The sequence below is a fragment of the Capra hircus genome, chromosome 19 (genome assembly GCF_001704415.2).
Source record: "Capra hircus breed San Clemente chromosome 19, ASM170441v1, whole genome shotgun sequence".
NCBI lineage: Eukaryota > Metazoa > Chordata > Mammalia > Artiodactyla > Bovidae > Capra > Capra hircus.
This window is the reverse complement of record NC_030826.1, coordinates 55,640,865-55,664,027: the sequence shown is the minus strand read 5'-3', so window position 1 is coordinate 55,664,027 and position 23,163 is coordinate 55,640,865. Positions and strand designations below refer to the sequence as shown.

General features: G+C 53.4%; 1 protein-coding gene and 1 long non-coding RNA gene across 2 annotated transcripts; one reads left to right on the top strand and one right to left on the bottom strand.

Annotated features, from left to right (window-relative positions):
- On the top strand, positions 7,775-18,727 carry CDR2L (cerebellar degeneration related protein 2 like). The gene is made up of 5 exons (XM_018063839.1): positions 7,775-8,273; positions 14,034-14,146; positions 14,465-14,613; positions 16,379-16,543; positions 17,619-18,727. Exons 1-5 carry the CDS (start codon positions 8,195-8,197, stop codon positions 18,505-18,507), a joined length of 1,395 nt encoding a protein of 464 aa, XP_017919328.1. The 5' UTR covers positions 7,775-8,194; the 3' UTR covers positions 18,508-18,727.
- Positions 20,688-23,151, bottom strand: LOC106503275. Its single transcript, XR_001296904.2, has 3 exons — positions 22,874-23,151; positions 22,703-22,777; positions 20,688-20,773 (listed from the first exon to the last, which is right to left on the bottom strand). It is a non-coding gene; the product is annotated as an uncharacterized LOC106503275 (long non-coding RNA).

The window sequence follows — 23,163 nt, the reverse complement described above, 5'->3', positions numbered from 1 at the left end:
GTTCTGTGATTGTGTATGTTTGTCAAAATTCGCATGACTCTGCACCTAAAAGGGATGGCTTTTACTATAAGTTATAGCTCAATTTAATTTAAAAAAAAAACGAGCAGGTACTAATTGACCATTCAAAGGGAGGAATTGTTTTTTGCTTTTATTTCTTGACCACGCACCATGTGAGATCTTAGTCCCCAGACCACGGACTGAACATGCACCCCCTGTGTTGGATGAGTGGAGTCTTAACCACTGGACCCTCAGGGAAGTCCCCCAAGAGAGTATTTGTGAGCCCTCTGGTCTTGCCCGTTGTTCACAGCCATTTCTGTGGTTTGCAACCAGGAACTCCAGGTGGCACTGAGATATTACTGGTTACCCATGGACACTTGGACAGATTGGCCAAAATGAGTTTAATCAAGGGGGGATTTATAAGGAGAAGGGAAACCAACAAGAGTCAGCGAGGCACTCTGGGGCTAGACGCAGTAGAGAGACTCAGCTATCCTTAAACCTAAGGCGGTGAAGGGTGGAATGGTTGCTAGAGCACAGAGAAAGAGAGCCCAGCCTTAGGAGAGGGCCAAGAGGAGCAGCAGGCTCCCAGGATCTGGGAGGGATGGAGCTGTGAGATAGATACCCACCTGCATTTGTCTCCTGCCCCTAACGTCCTGCTTCCCTCAGTGGACCAACAGAAAGCAAGGGGGATAAAGGGAGTCCACAAGACTTGATGGATGCCACAAGACTTGATGCAGTCCACAGAGAGCTTTGGCCATCCAGGCATGGAGTGGATGGAGCAGATGGAAAGAGATCTTAAAGGGCAAAGGGAATGTGTCCAATATGCAGGTAGTGGGAGAGAGTGGAAGCAAGGCCCAGAAGTGGACAGACCCTTGCTCATCCAGAGAACAGAAAGAAACTGGGGTAAAGCAGAGAAAGTGATAAGAGATAAAGCTTGAGAGGTGGGCCGGGGCCAGGCCATAGGGGGCTGCTTACATCCCATTAAGGAGCTTTTATCTTATTCTGTGGGCTTCCTAGGTGGTGCTGGTGGTAAAGACGGCACCTCCCAATGCAGGGCATGGAAGAAATGCAAGTTCAATCCCTGGGTCGGGAAGATCCCCTGGATGAGAGCATGGCAACCCACTCCAGTATTCTTGTCTGGAGAATCCCATGGACAGAGGAGCCTGGCAGGCTACAGTCCTCAGGATTGCAAAGAGTCAGACACAACTTGATGACTAAACAGCAACACCTCTGCTGCTGGCACCTTTGCCAGGACGCCCATCACCTCCCATGTACCACAGCCCCCTCTCCCGCCCCCTCTAATCTATTCTCTGCACAAGAGCCCGAGGAAATGTACAATACCGCCTAAGATGCTCCCCCACTGAAAACACCTCGGGGCCCATGGTTAGGGTCAGTTTTCTCAGCTCCACTGTGTCCTCCAAGGACCTGCACCGTCCTGAGTCTGCCCTCCCTCCCCGGAGCCCCGAGGTTCCTCTCACACTGGTCTGCCTTTATTTCCTCAAAGCCTCCAAACTCTTTCTTCCTGAGATCTGTGTACAAGTTGCTCCTTTTGACTGAGACATCCTTCTGCCCACTCTTCATGTCGCTGCCCTTCTCATGCTTCAGGGTCCTGTCTCCTTTCCCAGGGGCTTTGCTGGTGGTACAGTGATAAGACTCCGTGGCATGGGTTTGATCCCTGATCAGGATCCTCACAGGCTGCACAGCTCAAACCCCACTGCCAAAAGAAACTCTTCCTGAGTGATTTCTCATCCCCAGATGTTGCTATTTCATCCCTCAGTGTGCTTCCTAAAACTTTCACCACCTTCAACGTTTTTGCCTTTTTGCTTGATTTATGTCTCCTACTGAAATGCAAGCTTCATGAGGGCGGGGGCCAGCTCTATCTTGTTCTTTGTATTCCCAGCATTCAGCGCAGGCCTAGCACACAGAGAACCAAGTGAAGAGGACTCCTAGGTGATCACAGAAGATGGAGCCACTTTGGTAATCCACTTCAATCAATAGGAAAGGTACATTGTCACCAACTGCTTCTCAGATTCAGTTTTTAGTTCCTTTGAGAGGATGTCAGGGCTTGCCAGCTGGCATTAGTGGTAAAGAGCCTGCCTGCCATTGCAGGAGATGTTAAGAGACAGGGGTTCAATTCCTGGGTGGGGAAAAATGCCCTGGAGGAGGGCATGGCAACTCACTCCAGTATCCTTGCCTGGAGAATCCCATGGACACAGGAGCCTCGGGGGCTACAGTCCATAGGGTCGCAAAGAACTGGACATGACTGAAGCGACTTAGCGTATACACACAAGTCTTTGAAGTGGTGCAAGTGTTCTGGAGTGGAGATGGATAAAGAAGGAGGGTCAAGGAATATGATTCTGCCACTGTCTTTGTTTTATTTCAGCCACGCCGGGTCTTAGATCTTCAGTCTTCATTATGGCTGTGGGATCTAGTTCCCTGTCCATGGCTCAAACCCAGGCTCCCTGCGTTGGGAGCTTGAGTCTTAGCCACTGGACTGCAAGGGAAGTCCCCTGCCACTGGCTTTAGAGCTCTCATTTGCTCCTTCATCAGGCATCTGCTGTGTGCCAGCTGGAGTCCCTGCCCTCCAGGAGCTCTCGGTCTGCTGGGGGGAAATGGATTCCATGCAGGGGCCCAGTGCTGCGATGGGAGCCCCGACAGCCAGTTCTCTTAGGCCCATGTCTCAGGCCTTGACTGCAGGCCTGAACTGACCCCTTGAGCCCCCACCAGGAAGGTAAGGCCCTGGACTGTCTCCCCAGCCCCATCAGGGGCCCTGCCAGAAGAGGAGTAGTGATGGGCAAAGAGTGGATTCTCCAGGTAAAAACGTTACAGTAGGGACTTCCCTGATGGTCCAGTGGCTAAGACTCCGTCCTCCCAATGCAGGGATCCCAGGTTCAGTCCCTGGTCAGGGCACTAGATCCCACATGCCACAACTAAAGATCCTGCATGCCGCAACTAAGACTCACAACAGCCCCCCCAAAAGTGACAATAATAATGATCCTAAGAGCAAACACTGAACAGTGCTCCCTGGCCCAGTCACTGTTCTAAGCATTTGGTCTGTGTTAACTCAGGGCCCTCCCAACAACCCCAGTAAGGAAGTATTGAAGGAGTAGGAATGACGCCACTGGAGAACACCTCCGCAGCAGGATCCTAAAGGTTACTGCTGACGGCAGGGATTAACTGTAGGGATTTGAGGCAGACACACAGCAGCACTTCCTGACCACAAGGACTCACGAGACTAACATAACTCCTCTTTCAGAAGAGACCGTTGTCTGGAACACACTCAGATGGTGGAGGGGGGAAGGTGGGGTGGACCCCGGATGACCCCACTGAGCGCCTTACCCCGCCAGGGGCTGACCTCAGGCCGCTGGAAGGTATAGAAGGGGTGAGATCTTTCAGTGCAACGTTAAGCCCAGCAGTGGAATGACGGGTCTGGGGACAGGGAGGGTAGAGAGGCCTGCAGGGGTGGAAGCACCCTAGATGCGCAGCGTGTGGGGTCGGTGGGTACCCCGAGGGCCCAGAGGCGCGGGCTTCGCACCCGCCCCATCCCCCAGCGTACTTGAATAACCAGGAGCGCAGGGACCCTCCAACGTCAGCGCGGCCTGCGCATGCGCCGTCACTTCCGGTGGGCTGGGCTCGGGGGGCACTAGAGGAGGGCGGTTCCGTCAAGTCCGGATCCGAGCTACCCCGGGGTTCCGTATCTGTGTTCGGGTTCCAGGCCCAGGATCCGGGCTGCATTTTCCAGGAGCTCGGGTGCGAGCTCAGTAAGCGTGTCTGGTCAGTGTGAAACTGATTTCCCCAGGGGAATCACGGTACCCAAAGCTGGGGCGGGGGTGGGCGGGGGCGTGGCGGGGGGGATATCGAAGCTGCCAAGGCTCTGACCATCAGCGCTTAATCTTGATGCTCCTGACGAGGAACACCACGAAGCAGGTCTGCCTGACCCATTGATGAGTACTCTGGGGGTTACCAAGGTCGGGTCGTTGCTACTTCCAACCGCTGGGCTTGACTCTCTACCCTGCTTAGAGGAAAGGCCTGAAGTGGATTGAATCCAGGGCTTGTTGTCTGGTAGCTCAGGGAGGCTGAGAAATTTCCTTCAAAGGCAGATCTGATTTTCTTCCTCCTGGAATAGTTTTGAAAGTATTAAAACTGTCTGCCCTGAAGGCACTGGGAGCGGCCCCACTGGCCAAGGAGCCGACCAATCCAGGCAAAGGGCCCAGCACAGGCCCGGCATGTAGCAGGCCCTCCACCCCAGTCACCCCAGCCTCTGCCCTCGGTCCCGTGCAGGCAGGACAAGGAGACTCCACCAACCTGGAAGAGCTGGTTGCCCAGCTCTAGCTCACCTCCCGCACCAGCCTCCTGAGATCTAGGGGCTCCAGCCTGAATCACTCTGCCCAGTGCTCAGGCAGCAACAAGAATCCAGCCTTTGTGACAGGTTTATTTATCCCTGCCAGGTGATGCTTCCGGGGCAGGGAGCGAGTGGCTCCAGGAAGGGAGCATATTGGGTCATGCTGAGGGTGTGGTCGGTGTGGTAAAGGTCCAAAGCTGAGTGATGACCTATGAGCTGGATGCTTTCAAACATGGGGGTCTGCTAAGTCAGCGGTCCCCAACCTTTTTGGCACCAGGGGCCAATTTCATAGAAGACAGTTTATCCACCAGCCAGGATTGGGGGGGCAGCTGTGATTTTGGATGATTCAAGTACATTACATTTATTGTGTACTTTATTTCTATTATTCTTACATCAGCTCCACCTAAAATCACCAGGTGTTAGATCCCAGAGGGTGAGGGACCCCTGTTCTAAGTCCTTACTGAAAGCATTCTTAACTGCAGGGTTGGGGTGAATTTTCAGGTTGATCTGTTTGCTTTTCATTGCTAGCATCCTCACTGCCCGAGTCCTGGCCCCCAGCCCTTTGCCCCTGCTCTTCTCTGGGGACTCCTGAAACTCTCTGGCTCCTGTGGGTACATGTCCATGGGCTGCAGAATGAAGAACAAATGGAAGGGGATTTGGTGGTTTGGGTGTGCTGACCAGTCCCCTCTGGATCTCAGCCCCCCAACCTGTTTGTCCCTTAGACTCACTTTGTCCCCATCTCAATAAATGGCATCACCATTGCCCAGTTACTAAAGCCACACATTTAAGGGATCTTTCTGATTTTTCAGTCAATTCACCTCTATATCTTCGTTGTTGTTCAGTCGCTAAGTGGTGTCTTACTCTTTGAGACCACATGTACTGCAGCTCACCAGGCTTCCCTGACCTTCACTATCTCCTGGAGTTTGCTCAAACTCATGTCCATTGAGTCGGTGATGCTAGCCAACCATCTTATTCTCTGTTACCCCCTTCTCCTGCCTTCGATCTTTCCCAGCATCAGAGTCTTTTCCAAAGAGTCGGTCTTCCCATTAGGTGACCAAAGTATTGGAGCTTCAACATTAGCCCTTCCAGTGAATATTCAGGGTTGATTTCCTCTAGAATTGACAGGTTTGACCTCCTTACTGTACAAGGGATTCTGAAGAGTCTTCTCCAGCATCGCAATTCAAAAGCATCAACTTTTTGGCTCTCAGCCTTCTTTAGCTTAAAAATTTCTCATCTCGTTCCATCTCCACTTCCATCAGACATGCCCTACATGATCACAAAAGCCTCCAAAATGATCTTCTTCCTTCTACTCTTTATTTTTCTTCTTCTTTTTTTTTTTTTTTTTGCCCCTTGGCTTGTGGAATCTTAATTGTCTGACCAGAAATTGAACATGTGCTCCCTGCAGTGAAAGTGTGGAGTCGTAACCACTGGACTGCCAGGGAAGTCCCATGTTGCTTCCACTCTTGCTCTTCTCCAATCCATGCTCCAAAATTGCCAGTGATATTTCACATCTGAAAATGAAAAGCATTTTATTGGGTCTCTTTTGTCTATTGGGAACAAAATAAAATCCCCAGTTCTTTCCCATGGCAATAACTCCAGTTCATTTCTCTTCTGTCCGCTCCACTCCAGTTATGCTGGGCTTCCTTCAGTTTCCGATGTATGTCCAGCTTTTTCTGTCCTAGAGTCTTTGACCCTGTTAATTTCCTTCATAGCACATTATTTATCCCTGCTAGAATGCATGCTACACAAGGACAGAAACTGACTGTTTTTCGGCCATAGGATTTTTTTTTTCTTATTGAGTAAACTATTGTATTAAAATATAACATTCATGGGGAGGGAGGTGGGAGGGGGGTTCATGTTTGGGAATACATGTAAGAATTAAAGATTTTAAAATTTAAAAAAAATAAAAAATTAAAAAAAAATAAAATAAAATAAAAAAAATAAAATATAACATTCAGAGAAATGCATGTATCATAAGTGATTTTACAAATGAACACACCTGTATGTAACCAACACCCAGATCAGAAAATAAAACACTTCCAGCCCCTCAGTGTTTCCCCACATGTCTCCCCAAGGCCAAATATTATCCTGATTAGATTTGTTTTGCCAATTTTGAACTTTGTGTAAATGGGATTATGACACACACCCCCAAATGCTCACATTCTAATCACCAGAATCTTTGAATATGTTACTTCACCTAGCAAAAGGTATTTTGCAGATGTGGTTAAATCAAGGCTCTTGAGATGAGGCAGATTATGCTAGATTATTCAGGTGGTTCCAGTGTACACACAGGGTCTTTAAAGTGGAAGAAAGAGGCCAAAGATGTCAGAGTGATCCAGCGTGAGAAAGGTCATTTTCTGTTGGTGGATTTCAAGATGGAAAAGGGTGGCTGTGGGCCATGGAGTGTGGGCAGCCTCTAGAAGGTGGGAGCAGCAAGGAAAGAGATGCTTGCCTGGAGCCTCCAGACGGGAACAAAGCCTTGCAGATAACGAGATATTAGTCATCGAAAGCCAATCTTCTAACTTGTGGAACTGTAAGATAATGAATTCGCCTTGTTTGAAGTGACTAAATTTGGAGTAGTTTGTTACAGAAAAAATGGTGCCTCCTTCTTTCCCCCTACAGGTGTCGATTCTTCTAAAGAAGTTCAATGCCTTGTCACATGTTTATTGGGTCATTTATGAAGTGCTTGGTCAAGTCTTTTATGCACTTTTCCACTGAGCTTTCTTGTGGATTTGCAGGTGTTCTTTTTCTGTTCCGGATACAAGTCCTTTGTCGGATGTTTTTGCCACATGTATATAGAGTGGGTTATGGTCAGGGTGCTTTAATAGTACCAGCGAGTGGTAGGTCCTAATAAAAAATGAGTTACATGTATACTTGATTCTGAAAACTGCTTTAAGGAAAGAATGTTCAGAGAGGTGACGCTATATATGCTGTAAGCAGTGTAATTGGGCGTAAGATATGGATCTCAAGTAGAGGGAAACAGGATCTTAAAGAGAAAGACCCAAAATGCGGGTAACAGTCAAAGTTCACCACTCCTAGAGTGAGGTTTCAGGCCACAGGCATTTAAGCACAATTTCCTAAAGGTAATTTTAAATTTTCATTCCAAGAATGTCCATGGAAGCTAGCAATGGGTCAACCTGCTCTAGGCACTGAAGAGCCAGCTTAGAACGAGAGACAAGATCGTTGCTGTTAGGAGATCTACAGGGAGAGAGAGACAATAGGTAAACATCATAAAACGATTTCACATTGAGATGTAAACTGGAGTGAGACTAAAAGGGGAGGGTTGGTTCAGCAACAGCCCGACCGCCTCTTCACGGAGATCCCGCCCTCGGCCCCGCCTCGTATTTTGCATACATCTCCTGATTGGCCGGCGGCTTCTGGCTCCACCCCTCAGAGCGGGCAGCTAGGGAAGAGCGGGGCGGACACCACCAAGATGCAGCGGCGGCTCCGGGAGTCGCCGGGCGGGCCGGGGGCATCGCGGGCAGGAGCCGGGCTGGGGGCGCCCGCCGCGGCACCCGCGCGCTCCTAGCGCCCCAGACCTGCCGGTCGGGCCGGGGACCTCCTTGTCGCCTTCCCGCCCGCCTTCCCCGCCCCTCCACCCTTTGTGCAGCCGCCGCCCGGTGCGCCCCTCTCTGCAAGACCCCGGCCCGGCCGGCCCGCGGCAGCGAGCCAGCCCCGCGTGGGCGTCCGACCGGCGGCCGATGGCGAGGGGGCGCGGCACGGGCGGGGGCACTGCAGCCCGAGTCCGCGACGCGGGAGGCTCGGCCCGCCTCCACCGCATTGTCCCGGGCCCCGCGCCCCGGCCCTGAGCCGCGCCGCCGCGGCGCCTGCCCGCCACCCGCCGCCTGCGGGGCCATGCGGAGGGCCGCTAGGATGGAGGACTTCACGGCAGAGGAAGAGGAGCCCTGGTACGACCAGCAGGACCTGGAACAGGGTGAGCGCAGGGAGCGGGAAAGCGGGGTGCGCCCCGCGACTCCTGTCCCCTTCTCCATTGTTGGGAGGTGTCACCCCGGGGAGGGCCAGACTGCACCCGGCGTGCCAGACTCCGAGGGGAGATGCGTCTGGAGAATGGAGACGTGGAGAGACGGTGGCCTGCCCCCGGAAAAGCGGAACCAGACCGGTGGAGACCTGCAAAAGTCGGGGGAGAGGTCTTCTTTCCCTAAACAACAGGGGCGGACATCACCCAGTATGCCCACCTCATCATAGAGGCAGGAACTTCCCAGGAGCCCCGGGTATGGTTGAGGGGTCTGAGAATGCTAACTGGAAGTCTTTGGAGGCCAGGAGGCGGCTTGTTGGTTCTGTTTTGCTGAGTGGGGTTGTGTGTGGGGAGAGGTGAGGGGAGGAAGTTAATCCCATTCTAAATCCAGCTGCACCCTTCCCTGGCCAGGATTCCGGAGCTCACAGACTGCTAGAAAGTTTCCCCAGCTCCTTTCCCCTCCCCCGGGGGAGGTGATGAGGTGCGGGCATCTTGCGGGTGAACACAGCAGAGACAACTAGGAGTCCAACCCGCCTTCTGGAGGGAGGAGTCCCCGGGGCCTTTCCCCTGCTGGCCTTCTCCCAAACGGCGCAAGGTCTGGAGCAGGTCGGATTTGGGAATTCTGAGCAGTGCCCCAGATCAGAGCTTGAGTAAAGAGGGAGCCACGTTTCCATTTCTCCCATCTGAGGGCAAAGAGGGCGACTGGAAGGGGGTTGGTGAGGTGGCTGGGGTGACATCACTCCGAGGAGGGGGCGGGGCTGTTAGGACAGGAAGGAGGAGAAGGCTTGAGAGGGTCAGGGCCACAAGGCCTGCTGGAGTCCAATCCACCCTCTCTTCTGCAAAGTGCCTCCTTCTGGGATGGTCAGAATTGGAGGGGCTAGGAAGTGTATCCTAGAAGTGACCATAGTCACCCAGCAAGCCGGGTGGGTGTGGACAGTCTGGGTGTGGGCCGACAGCCTCCGCTCTGGGTCTCCAACTCTGGGGCCCAGATATCTGCCTTTGCCCCTGTGCGAGGCATCTACCCCCATCCTGGAGCCTTTGTGTTTCAGCCCTGACCCACAACCCCAAGTGGCCAGATTTGCTGGTAGATGAGGCTCTGCTCTTGTGCTCCAGGGTGTGGGTTAATCAGAGCCTCTGGGGGACCAGCGTGGGACTGAGGGTGCTGGGCTAGACCCTGCCTCTACCCTCAGCCTCCCTGCCTGGAGTGAAATGCCCGATCCTGGCTGCAACAGCTCCTTCCCCCACCCTGGGCCAACTACTCCCCAAACCTCACATTACACAAAACACCCATCAGGCTCCACTGTGTCAGACGCCATCCTGGGAACTAGGAGCAGTCCTAGCCCTGGCCTCCTAGGTGCACCTGGCTAGGTGAAGTTGGGCTTGTAACTGAGTGGGGACGACAGGATGCAATGAGAGGGCTTCACGGAAGAGGTGGGCCTGGAAGAAAAGATTGGAAGCCGAGTGCCTGGGAAGATGGCCTCCTCGGAGGCAGATGCTAATGTCATTGCTGTCTCATTCCGTTCCCGTGCCCCTGAAGAAAGCTCTGGCACCATGCCCAGCCCAGATGTGGGAGGAAGGAGCCAGGGAGAAAGGCTGGCAGATGTGCTGCATCCGGAGAGGGAGGGATGCCCAGATCCCAGGGTGGCTGGGCAGCCAGGCTCTGGGGCCAGGGTCAGGAATGGGCCCCACAGGCCCCTGCTTTTCTGGCCTTGCTGGTCTGCAGCAGTAGGCCTAGCCTCATGGCCTGAGTAGCAGCTGGATCCCAGCAGCAAGGAGGGAAACCAGAGACAGTCTCAAGAAATGAGAGCTTTCAACCAAAACCCCAACATCTGCTTGCCAAGGGCCAGGTGCGAGGCCAAGCCTGGGGACTTGATCTCCACCCTCCGGAGTCTCCACAGCCCAGCCTAGGAGGCAGGAATGGGATCAAACCAGCGCTTGTGAGTGAGCCACAGGGGCTCTGCAGCAGTGAGCCCTGCAGACAGTGAGAACAGACTTGAGGGCCCTCTGCTGTGAGATGCACAAGATTTATGCACCCCCTCGGAGCTGGAGGGGGAAGAGCCACACCCCCAAACCCCTACTGCTCCAGCAGAGGAAGGAAGGCCAGTGGTCTAGTGGAGACAGTATGTGTACTAAGGCACAGAGTGATGTGAAAAGACCGCACCGGAGAGTGGGAATTATCCAGAGTGTCAGGGGTAGGGTTGGAGGAAGGCCCAGGCCCAGCTACTGCAGCACCACCCCTGTGGGGCCCGGCATGAAGCACCGGATGGTGGGGTGAACTTGGACCAGAGGCCAACCACATGGGGGATCCGGGGCCTGTTGCTTCCCCCTTCCCCTCACCCAGTGCCCAAATTCTCTCCTGCCCAGTGCCCCTTAGTTTCCTCTGAGCATCCCAGGACCTGGTTTTTCTCAGCCAGCTCCACCCCCGCTGAGGATGGGTCCCAAATTTACTTTCAGATGCTTCGCCATCAAGCTCCTGTTCGACTTTGACGTTGTTCTGTCCTAGTGGAGGGAGGCAGTGGGGACAGACAAGGCCCTCAGTTCTCGCTGTGCTCCCTCTGCCCTCTGCCTCAAGCACCCGTGAAAATAGAAAAAGCCATTAATTATTAAGCGCTGGCACTCTCTCTGCCTGCCTCCCTCCCCCACCTTGGACCAGGTGTGGCTGGCCCTGTGGGTACCTCTTTCCATACTGAGAGATGGCTGCTGAGTCACACATTTGAAGTCTTGGGCTCCTGACCTTGAGTCTCAGCCTCAAGGCCAAGCTCTGACATGGCAAGGGGAGGAAGGTGAGTGGACCCCGATTCTGCAGACCCAGAGTTCCCAACATTGGTGCCCTGAAGGTTGTGAACAGACCCCTGCCACACTGCCAGGTGGTAGCTGGCCTCCTGCCATCCCTTTTATCTTTGTCTTTTCTTCCCTGTGTCTGCTCTCTGTCCTTTTCTTGTCTCTCTTCTCCCAAGTCTAGGGGGTTCCATGCTAACCCCAATCAGGAGGGGCAGTGGGATTTCAGGGTTTCCTTTCAAAGACATCCCCCTGGCTCCCAGCCATTGTCTCTCGGGTTCTGGGGCATTGCTCCCAGGCAACACCTTGACTGGCATTCAGAGCCCACTGCAGGAGACCCCAGAAAACTTAGGTCCAGGCAGGGGAGATGCCAGTTCAGACGCAGTACCTTCCCAGTAGTGGTCCAGTGTGACCATTCTTCTGGCTCTGGCAGGATACTGCCATGTTACTCCAGATTCCACTTCCAGCTTAGCCAACTCCTCTGTTCCCCCACTCCTAGGCCCCCCTCCCACTCTGGTCTGGGGTCTGTACCCACCCCAGAGCCATCCCCAGCCCTCATCTAGCTGGGGTCCTTTCCCCAGCAGTTGGCTCCACTCAGTCCCCTGCCCTGAAGCTTCTAAACTTCTCTCGTGATCCCTCCTGGCTGCTCTGACCAGCTTAGCTTCCACTGTGATCCAATTTCCCTGAAACAGTCCCTGAGATTCTTCCCCACCCCAAACTACTTCCACTGTGTTCTCTTCCTCTCCTTCCTTGGAATCACTAGGCAGCTCTGATCACATTCGCTGCCTTCAACATCCCGTTTATAGTGTGACTTGCAGCCGCTCCAGCCCACCCTGCTGGTGGTAGGAATACATATCCAGCTCAGATGCTTACCTGGAAGAAAAAGCATAAAGTGCAGTTGTTCTCGGCCCTGACTGTGACCTTGGACTCTAGCTTAAGTTTCAGGGGTTTCATGCAGGTCATCCACAGAGCTTGTCCCCCAAAGCCAAGGCAGGAGACAGCATCAGTAGCAATGGCCCCATTGCAGACCACCTGACCCAGTTCCCAAGGCAAAAAAAAAAAAGCTGTGTTGAGTGTGACCTTCTGTTTTTCCATTTATACCTGAGTTATTTGAAAGGGTTTGTGGATGAGCCAAATGCTCGCCATCTCATTACAGAGAAAAGGGAGCTGGTGTGCCTCCCTCATCATGAACCAGGGATGGTTGGTCCTGCTGAATTTCCACCAAGCACACAGCAGAAATTGACCTGCCCTCCTCTTTGAGACCACAATGTGATTCTTGGCTGCCCTTATAAATATATATTTAAATATAAATGAATAATATATATATAAATATACTACTCTTTGCTTCTTTTAAAAAAAATTTATTGGAGTAGAGTTGATTTGCAATGCTGTGTTAGTTTCTGCTCTACGGCGGAGTGAATCAGTTAGATATATATCTTCTCTTTTTTTAGATTCTCTTCCCATATAGGTCATTCAGTTCAGTTCAGTTCACTTCAGTCGCTCAGTCGTGTCCGACTCTTTGCGACCCCATGAATTGCAGCACGCCAGGCCTCCCTGTCTATCACCATCTCCCGGAGTTCACTCAGACTCACATCCATCGAGTCTGTGATGCCATCCAGCCATCTCATCCTCGGTCGTCCCCTTCTCCTCCTGCCCCCAATCCCTCCCAGCATGAGTCTTTTCCAATGAGTCAACTCTTTGCATGAGGTGGCCAAATATAGGTCATTACAAAGTATTAAGTAGACTCACTTGTGCTATGGGCTTCCCAGCTGGCATTAGTGGTAAAGAACCTGCCTACCAATGCAGGAGACATAAGGTGGTGCAGGTTTGGTCCCTGGATGGGGAAGATCCCCTGGAGAAGAAAATGGCAACCCACTCCAGTATTCTTGCCTGGAGAATCCCTTGGACAGAGGGGCCTGGTGGGCTACAGTCCATAGGATCACCAAGAGTCAGACATGACTGAAGCGACTTAGCATGCATGCACCTGTGGTATACAGTAGGTCCTTGTTCATTATCTTATACATTACCCTTTGTGTCTGAAAGGAGTTAGGCATATATATGTGGAAATATCCACTCCAAATGTCATGATACCCTTACCCAATTCCAGACCCACTTGAGATAATTTTTAGGGATTCTGGCACCTGCCACTTCCTTCTAACCCCCGCTCCTCTCCATCGCACAGCCCCCTAGAGACAGACCAGGCTTTGAAGCCTGGTGCAGTTCTAATACCCAGCAAACCCTTCCACCCCCTCTCCTGTTGAGTGAGCTCCGGTCGTCCTTCCAAGCCCCCCTCCAAAGCTGCTCCTTGTCTGAGATTCCCACCAGCCGTGCCGTGAACTCTCCCTTCCCTATCTCCCAGGGCACTTTGCCGCTCTGCATGCTGATGCTCTTATCAGATTCCACTCACTCATTCTTTCAAAAATGATTTATTATTCACCTGCTCTGTGCTGGGTATTGTTCTAAGTCCTCAGGGTATTAGTGACTAAAACAGGCAAAATCCCTACCCTGTAAGCTTACCATTAGTCAAGGGGCAGGAGCAAGTTAATGAGCAAATTGTTGGGTAAGTTAGATAGCGATAGGAGCTAAGGAGAAAAATGAAGCAGGGAGGGCATGGGGGTGGGGGAGGGTGCGATTTTAAATCAGTGTTTGAGAAAGGCTTCCTGGAGGAGGTGACATTAAACCACAGACTTGAGGGCACAGAGGGAGGAATCCTGGGAGTATCTGGGGAGAGGGCATTCCAGGCCAATGCACAGGTCTCCTCAGGGCTTACATCTCCTTCCAGGCCTAGAGTCTCCCCAGAGGTGGCCCCTGGGTCCTGGTTCTCTCGGGGTCCGCAAGGCTCAGCCCAGAATGAATGTTCAGAACAGGAATGGGAGGGGTCTTCTGACTCCATTCTCAGTTGCTCATGCTCCTCCCATCCTCTGCCTGCCCCCCTACCAGACTTGCACTTGGCCGCAGAGCTGGGGAAGACGCTGCTGGAGAGGAACAAGGAGCTAGAGGAGTCTCTACAGCAGATGTACTCCACCAACGAGGAGCAAGTGCAGGAGATCGAGGTGAGGGGCCCCCTGGGCCCTATACATGCTCCCCGACCCATTGAGGGCCCCTTAGTCTGTGTGTACCTGTGTGCAGCTTAGGAAAAGGTACTCCATCTTAGCAGATCCAGCCTTGACCCAAAAGCCTTGTGCAGTCCACAACCTGCACAACTGTCCCAGGCAGCCCTGTTGAACCACCAGCTCAACCCTCTCCCTCCGCTGCAGACGAATACCCCGAAGCAAACCTGTTCCTGAGAGTGGGAGGAGGGCCCAGGCAGAGACATTTTCCCCAACCCATTTCTGAAAGGTAACTATCCCACCCCTATGCCCACCCCCCAGTACCTGACCAAACAGCTGGACACGCTGCGCCACGTGAATGAACAGCACGCCAAAGTGTACGAGCAGCTGGACTTGGCGGCCCGAGACCTGGAGCTGACCAATCAGAAGCTGGCACTGGAGAGCAAGGTGGCCCAGCAGAAGATCCACGGGTGAGGACCGGTGGAGCTGGGAACCTGGGTGTGAGGTGGTGAGGGGAGGCCCCAGGCCTGGGTGTACCTGTGGGTGTGTGTGTGTGTGTGTGTGTGTGTGTGTACCAGTGGGTGTGACTCAGATTCCCTTTCCCAAAAGCCCAGGTCTGGGAACCTGGGATGGTAGTGACTTTGCCCTCATTGATTTGGGCTGGTTTAACATTCCAGCCACAACCCTTCTTTAAGCACCAACTATATTCCAAGCTCTGTTTTAGAGAAAATATAGTGATGGAGATGCAAAGACACTGTCCGGCCCTCTGGGAGGGAAGGCAGGTACGTGAATATTTTATTGCAGTGCAAAGTGATACGTGATAGAAGAGTGTACAAGGAACTGAGGAGACAGAGCTTCCCAGGTGGTCCAGCGGTTAAGACTCTGCACTGCAGGAGGTACAGGTTTGATCCCAGGTCAGGGAACTAAGATTTTGCACATCGTATGGCCCCAAAATAAATATAAATTAATTAAGCGAGAGTGAAAGTCGGTCAGTCTTGTCCAACTCTTTTCTCCAGGCCAGAATACTGGTGTGGGTAGCCGTTCCCTTCTCCAAGGGATCTTCCCAATCCAGGGATCAAATCCAGGTCTCCCGCATTGCAGGCGGATTCTTTACCAGATGAACTACCAGGCAAGCCCAATTAAATAAAGTAAAAATCTTTAAAAAAAAAAAAAAGAAAGAAAGAAAGAAAAGAGCCTTCTGGTGGTCCAGTGACTAAGACTCCTTGCTTCCAATGCAGGGAGCCCAGGTTTGATCCCTGGCCAGGGAACTAGATCCCACAGGCAACAACTAAAGATCCCACATGCCAAGACTAAGATTGAAAGGTTGTTGTTGAATTACGACGCTGGGATTCTTGGCCCCCGGAGGAGAAGAATTCAATGCGGGGCCAGAGATGAGGCTTGATCAGCTCAGAGCTTTTGTGTAATAAAGTTTTATTAAAGTATAAAGGAGATAGAGAAAGCTTCTGACATAGGCATCAGAAGCGGGTAGAAAGAGTACCCGCTTGTTAGTGTTGGCAATGGAGTTATATACTCTCCAGTAAATCCAAAGAATGTCTGGAGGTTGTAAAGACCTCACCAGACCTACTCCCATAATTTACATTTTAAAATAACAGAATTAGCCAGAAGGTTTAATCCAGAGACTGTCCTCAGGCAGAATACATTGTTGTTATATAATCCTTATAAAGAGCAGGGCTACTCCCATAATTTACAGAATTCGCCAGAAGGTTTAATCCAGAGACTGTCCTCAGGCATAATACATTGATGTTATATAATCCTAAGGAATGTAGAGAAGGAAAAAAACGTTGTCCTTTCTTCCTCCTTGAGAATTCCAGACCCCTCTCTCCTTGGGGACCCCTAGACTTCTTATCAACCTGCCTAGGAAATGACTCTCTCAAGATCAAAGATTCTGTGTGCTGCAGCTAATACCCAGCACAGCCAAATAAGTTAAAAAATAGGTAATAAATAAGTAAATTTAAGTAAATAAGTAGATACATTAAAAAAGAAAGAAATGGAGGGAGGAAACACGGAGAAGTGTCGGCTCGGCCTGGGAAGTGGAGCAGAAGCGTGGGTCCTTGGCTGCCCAAGGAATTCCTCGTCTGACCTCAGCCCCAGGCAGTGTGGCTCAAGGTTGCCTATCTGGCCCCAGCCTCCAAGTCCCACGAGGGCTGCAGTGAGGAGGGCTGGCCCCGTCCCCTGAGCATCCCTCCCATCTGTGTGTGCCCCACTCCACCCCAGGCTGACAGAAACCATTGAGCGCCTGCAGACCCAGGTGGAGGAGCTGCAGGCTCAGGTGGAGCAGCTGCGGGACCTGGAGCAGCTGCGCCTGCGGCGGGAGAAGCGCGAACGCAGACGCACCATCCACACCTTCCCTTGCCTCAAGGAGCTGTGCACCAGCCCCCGGTAGGTGAGGGCGCACTGGGCCCGTCTCCACGGGGTGAGGGGAAGGCAGGGTGGGCGCTGGGCAGCAGGTGGGAGGAGGGTTGTGGCATCCTCTGGGCTATTGCAGAGGCAGGTCGTGGAGCTAACAGCAGTCAGCAGCTGGCGCTGTGAGCCCTGGCCACATGCCTACCACGCTGCTAAGTGACTTAATTCTCATGGCAATACGGTGAGGTGTGGTTAATCATCCCCGCTCCTCAGAAGAGGAAAATGAGACACCAAGGTCACCTGCTTAGTAAGTCAGAAGTCTCACCCAGGAGGGACAAACCACTGTCCCTTTCAGTTCCCATTAAGCCTTTTGAATTGGGATGACTTACACGGTGGGGGACTTTGCTGGTGGTCCAGTGGCTAAGACTCCGCGCTCACAATTCAGGGGGCTTGGATTCGATCCACAGTCAGGGAACTAGATCTCACACACCACAACTAAAGATCCTGCGTGCTGCAATAAAGATTGACGATCTAAGACTCAGCACGGCCGATTTTTTTTTTTTTTTAAATAAGAATACACACTGTGGATTAATGGGTGTTTCAATAAAGGTCCTGGCAAGAGACGGATAGCACCCAGCCCAGGGTAACTGAGGACAGATCAATAAAGAGGGGTGGCCAAGGTGTGGGGAAACTAGGCGGACACTGCTACACCCTGGGGTTACAATAGTCAGGAGTTGATACCATCCTGAGACCTAAAGGGACCAGGAGAAGGGAGGATACTGGAACCCAGAGGGCATGGAGCAGGCTTCCTGCCTGCCCCGCAGTAACCAGGGAGGAAGCCCAGGGAGAGACATTCCTGGAGACCTCTCTCTGCTCCCACCCCTGGACCTCCTGCTGGTGGCTCCCATCAGCTGAACCCAAGAGAGAGCCAGGACACCTGGCTGAAGTGAAGGGCAAGCTCCCAGGGCAGAGAGCCGGGGGAGAAGGCCCAGGAGTGACTCTAGGTGGGCAGAGCATGCAGCCCAGTGGGGCAGAGAGATGCAGCTGGGCTCCAAGGGCCTGGCCTGAGTGCGCCCTCGCCCTCTGCCCACCTGCCCCTGCTCCCTCCCAGGTGTGAAGATGCCTTCCGCCTGCACAGCTCCTCCCTGGAGCTGGGCCCGCGGCCCCTGGAGCAGGAGAACGACCGGCTGCAGACCTTGGTGGGCGTGCTGCGCTCCCAGGTGAGCCAGGAGCGGCAGCGCAAGGAGCGGGCGGAGCGCGAGTACGCGGCGGTGCTCCAGGAGTACTCGGAGCTGGAGCGGCAGCTGTGCGAGATGGAGGGCTGCCGCTTCCGCGTGCAGGAGCTGGAGGCCGAGCTGCTGGAGCTACAGCAGATGAAGCAGGCCAAGACCTACCTGCTGGGCCGGGAGGACCACCTGGCCGAGGCCCTGCTGGCGCCCCTCACCCAGGCACCCGAAGCCGACGACCCCCAGCCCGGCAGTGGCGACGACTCGGGCTCCCAGGACGGGGTCTCCTCTCCGGCCGCCTCCCCGGGCCACGCTGTGCGCAAAAGCTGCAGTGACACGGCGCTCAACGCCATCATGGCCAAAGACCCGGCCAGCCGGCATGCGGGCAACCTCACGCTGCACGCCAACAGCGTGCGCAAGCGGGGCATGTCCATCCTACGCGAGGTGGACGAGCAGTACCACGCGCTGTTGGAGAAGTACGAGGAGCTGCTGAGCAAGTGCCGGCAGCACGGGGCCGGGGTGCGGCACGCGGGGGTGCAGACCTCGCGGCCCATCTCCCGGGACAGCTCGTGGAGGGACCTGCGGGCGGGCGAGGAGGGCCTGGGGGAGGCCAAGGCAGAGAAGAGCCTCAGCCAGCACGTGGAGGCCGTGGACAAGCGGCTGGAGCAGAGCCAGCCCGAGTACAAGGCGCTCTTCAAGGAGATCTTCTCCAGGATCCAGAAGACCAAGGCCGACATCAACGCCACCAAAGTCAAGACGCACAGCAGCAAGTGATGGTTTCCCCCCACCCCGGGTCAGGCCAGTGGGGGTCCCTCCAATCTGGGCCCTTCAGCCTCTGGTGAGTGAGGGAGCCCTTTAAGCAGCAATATACCCCGGAGGGAGGTTGTCCTCTGACCCAGGGAGCACGGGGAAACCCACTCTCTGCTGATGATGGAGGCCTTCACCGGTCCTGGACTGATGGAGGTCCTAGGACCCTCCATCACCCGCGCCAGCCCCCAGGCGCAGCCCACAGATTGCAAGCCAAACGTCCCCACTCCCCTGGGGATTCTCAGCTCTCCCAGCCCTGACCCCTGACCCCGGGCCTTGCTCTCAGATTTGTGGCCAAGCTTCTGAAAGCCATTCTGGACCCGTTGGTTTTCCTGAGAGATTTTTTTGCAAGGCAAGTTCTCTTTGACCTCCCCCTCGCCACAACTGGAAACACTTGAAGGGGGACCCCAGAGCCAGCTGTTGCAGGTTCTAGAGGTCTCCCGGACCACCCACTGCTTCTCCCCAGCTGTGACATGCTGTCATTCCCTTCGCACCAGCTGCCCTGCCTCAAGGGTCCTGACCAGGTCGGAGATGGCCCCTGCCAGGCAGAGCAGAAAGCCTGAGCCAGGCCTGAGCAACCCTCAGTGCCAATCCTGGTGAGGGCGAGCTTGTCCCTGGACACCCTCAGCCCACCGCAGATCTGTAGCCAATCAACTCAGAGCCAGCCTCCCCTGGTTCCAGCCCCAGAAATGCCTTCTGGGTATCAAGCCTTCCAGGGGTCTGGGCGATGGAAGCTCCCATCTCTGCACGCCTCCTCTGACTCACCGAGCTTGGCCTCTGCCTGTCCCCATCTCAGGGACCACAACATGTCTCATTCACCCCCATGCTCCTCACCACCAGGCCCACCCCACTGCAGGTCATGAGTGCCACCCCTAGAATGTCCTGGGCGTGTCCCACCAGCTCATGGTCCCAGCATCCTCCCCTGCCCCCGCTCCTCCCAGGATGTTTACCCCACCCTGGGCAGTATTGAAATGGGACTAGATGGGGAACATGTCTCCTTCCCATAAAATGCCTGCTCTTAACCACTCAGCTTTGTGGGGGGCGCTTTTGAGGACCCAGGAGGATCAGGGGCTTTATCTTATGTTAAGGCTTCAGAAGATCCAGCTTCAGCTAAGAGAGGCCCAGATCCCCAGCTTGCCCTTCAGGCTCCCAGTTCCTTCTACCACCTATCCTGAGACCCTAGGGATTGGAGGAGGGAAGTCAGTGGCCCTGGCCTCTGTGCTGGGAGCCCAGTGGGGAACCTTCATGCCTTATCTGTTTCTAAGGGGTTTTCTTAACAAGCCTCCCAGCCTCCCTGGAGGCACCACCCTGCTCTCCGGGCGGCACTGTGATAAGACCTGTCAGCTGGTCCTTCCATTCACACATCTTGGAAGCTTTCGTCCTTTGGAGCCAGACAGCTCCCAGCCCTCCGTGTATCTCTGTCATCTAGGGTGGAGGGGGTGGGGTGGGACAGGACAGGTGGGGGAACGGCTCCTGCCTCTTTGCTCCCCACTTCTGTAGCTGCCGACCAGCGTCATCTTTGAAGTATACATGAGAGAAATATATTTACAAATGCTTTATTCTCTTCTTTAATAAAAAAAAAAACCGCACCATTATTCTAAAAGCAGAAATGGCTCTGGAGCCGGTGGTCCTGTCTATGCATCTCCTACACCAGCCTCCCAGCACACAGGCGGGGGCACATCCTGACTCCACTCCCTTGTGATTGGCAGCCAGACAGCAGACTCTTGGAAGTTTCCATATTTGTTGAGTGCCAGCCATGCCAGAAGTGTTGCCTTGCCAGGTGCCCCATGGGATAGACTCTCCTCACTGTACTGATTTTGCAACTCCTTCCCCCCAACCCACACCTGCCAACAGCCCGGGTAACCAGAAGTCAAAGAAGATGCTCCTGAATCTTTGGGGGAGTCAGTTTCTTGCACCCTTCTCCAACCTATCCTTACCGAAAATTCAATCAGCTTTATGGATCCCAGTCCCACGTGGAAAAGCGTGTAGTCTTCAGTGGGGTTATCCCCGCACATTCCAGAATGAGCCAGGAGCAACTTTCCTTGAACCCGGGAGGTTAGGACTGTGGGGTGGGGAGCCCAGAGGTGGGTCCCAAACTAGCAAGGAGCTTTTTACATTATCTGATTAGCAAGGGGGATTTTACAGCATGCAAGCGGCTGTGGGATCTTCCGGTCCTGCTGTGACTTGTCTCCAGTGGGCCGGAGAAGACGTGTGACTCCCAAAGCCATCAGACCTGAGAAGCAAAGAAATCAGGCCTGTATCCAGCCAGGCCTTTTAAATCACCCTTACCCTCAGCCACCTTCCCAGGCAGCAATACAACCTCTGACATGGATCCGATCCCGAGACTCGGAGGTTAAGTCAGTAACTCAAAGTCACAGGAACAGTGGAACCCAGACCTGATTAATTCCAGTATGTGATACTGCATGTTCCCTGTCTCCGCACAATACTGAGTTCTAAAAGCTAGACTGACCTAGTGAAAGTTAGCCGCTCAGTCATGTGCGACTCTTTGAGACCCCAAGGACTGTAGCCTGCCAGGATCCTCTGTCCCTGGGGTTTTCTAGGCAAGAATACTGGAGTGGGTGGCCATTCCCTTCTCCAGGGGATCTTCCCGACCCAGGGATCCAACCTGGGTCTCCCACATTGCAGGCAGATTCTTTACTGTCAGAGCCACCAGGGAAGCCCCTAGGGCCCTGAAAATGAGAAGAAAGGAAAATCCTGTGGACCCCTACGTGAGAGTGGTACCCCAAATCACAGCTATACAGAAGGGCTGGTGTCAGCAAGGTCCTTGGCTTTCAGGAATGGCTTGATGGTCCCTTATCTTCCCCTCTTCTCACCCCTATGCACGTCCCTTCCTGAAGCACCCTTTCAGCCTATGAAGAACCAGAGAAGGGAAGAAGGCTGGCCTCCGATTTCAGCATCACCCTTTTAAGAGAACAGGTGGTACCTCAGGCCTGTTTTCTCCCAAAAGGGCCTCAATTCTGGAGGGTTCATGGCAACAGCAGGTAAAAGGAGCTTGCCAGCTGCTCTTCTCTCCACCCCAGGGTAGCTGGTTCCATTCTCTCTGCTACCACCCTCCACTCCCAGAATCCAGGCCACCAGATGGCCCGAGCAGGCTGTGTTTATTTGGGGCCATGGAAACCTGCAGCTTCCTTTTCCTATCACTCTGGGTCAGGCACAGAGCTGGAGCCCAGCCTTAGAGCAATGATGCCACGGGATGGTGCGTTCATTATTCATAATCCCTGAGCCGTCAACCTGGGCGAGTCCCTGGCTTTACCTCCCTGAGCACATTTTCCCAGTCACCATGGAGACGCCTCTGTTCACTCTGAGGTCTTGGGACTAAGTCAGGCAGGGAGGGTCCCAGGAGACTCCCCTTAAAGCCTAGAGCCCCAAAGGCATATGTCAATTGCCATTCCCTTCCTAGTTTGGGTTTACAAAGCCAGTGCTTGGGAAGTATTTCTTTTTTTTTTTTCCCTACAAAAGAATTTGCCTTTATTAGTGAGGCAAAAATTATAAAGCCTTGACCTGATGAAATCTCCTATTTCAAACAGCTAGCACTCCTAGGGGCATGTTTTTCTAGCTAATTATGTTCTTCCTAAAAATAGAACCTGCTATTAAGAAACCACCACTAGTGTTACTAATAATCACCAACATTTATTGAGCTCTGTTTTCGTTTTCCCTCTCTGCCTCTCAGCAAAGCAACTGAGCTAACGTTTAACTGTTTCCAAACACTGCTAGCTCTCTTTTAAACCTTTCTCAGAGTAAGAACCTCTTAGTTTTGGAGTTCATCTTTTAATAGTTCTCTAAAAAGAGTTCTACTTAGCCTATCTGTAGCTGTCTGAATCTGTACCTATTTCCCCATTCTCCTCTTATCTTCTGGCTAGAAAAAAAACTGCCATCTTGCTCCACAGATCCTCGGGGTCGGAGAGGGTGGAGGTGGGGTGGGAAGAGACTGCCCACTTTTTAAAGTATTTCTGGACCTGCCCGCCTCTAGTCCCACCTGGTGTCTGTCATGCTGAGCCTTCTTCACAGGTGCTCTCCGGGGATCTGCTTTTAGGCTACCTTGTGAATGAACCTGAAGTTACTAAAACTCGCCTCTGGCGGAACTCAACTTTCCAAAACACCTTTCCAGAGAATTCCTTTTATCAGTGTCTTTTTTGAATACCTGTGGTGCGCCAGGTTCTGGGTACTGGAGATCCAACAGTGAGCCACTGCCCTCCTAGAGGTGATTGCATTCTGGCTGGGAGATAGGCAACAGATAGAAAAATAAGATTGAAAGATGTGAAGCGGGGTGGGGAATAAAGTGGATAAAAGAGTAAAGGGGGTGGAGATGAACCTGGGCAGGCCTCGTTGATGCTGTACGATTTGGGGGAAGCGCAGTCCGGGAGGGCACAGGCTAAAGGGGAGAGAAGTGGTGTGTCTGGGGCTCTTTTCACCAGGAGGCTGCCTTGAGAGCTCGCCAGCGTCTTCTCTATCGCGGCAGCTACGCTCAGGGGCTTCCGGGACCAAGAAAGCCTCTAACAGGCTTCTCGTGAGGGAAACGCTAGGCGTTCTCGATTCCTGCCGACGGCAGGCGCTCAAAGCCTAGCGGAACCAAAGTCCCGAGGGAAGCGCGGGCCCGCGGAC

Bases quoted from the DNA above. Each gene is read 5' to 3' on its own strand.
- CDR2L (XM_018063839.1), top strand. From the start codon at position 8,195: ATGCGGAGGGCCGCTAGGATGGAGGACTTCACGGCAGAGGAAGAGGAG. The intron at 14,147-14,464 runs GTGAGGGGCCCC...CCCACCCCCCAG, and splicing joins AGCAAGTGCAGGAGATCGAG to TACCTGACCAAACAGCTGGA. The intron at 14,614-16,378 runs GTGAGGACCGGT...ACTCCACCCCAG, and splicing joins GCCCAGCAGAAGATCCACGG to GCTGACAGAAACCATTGAGC.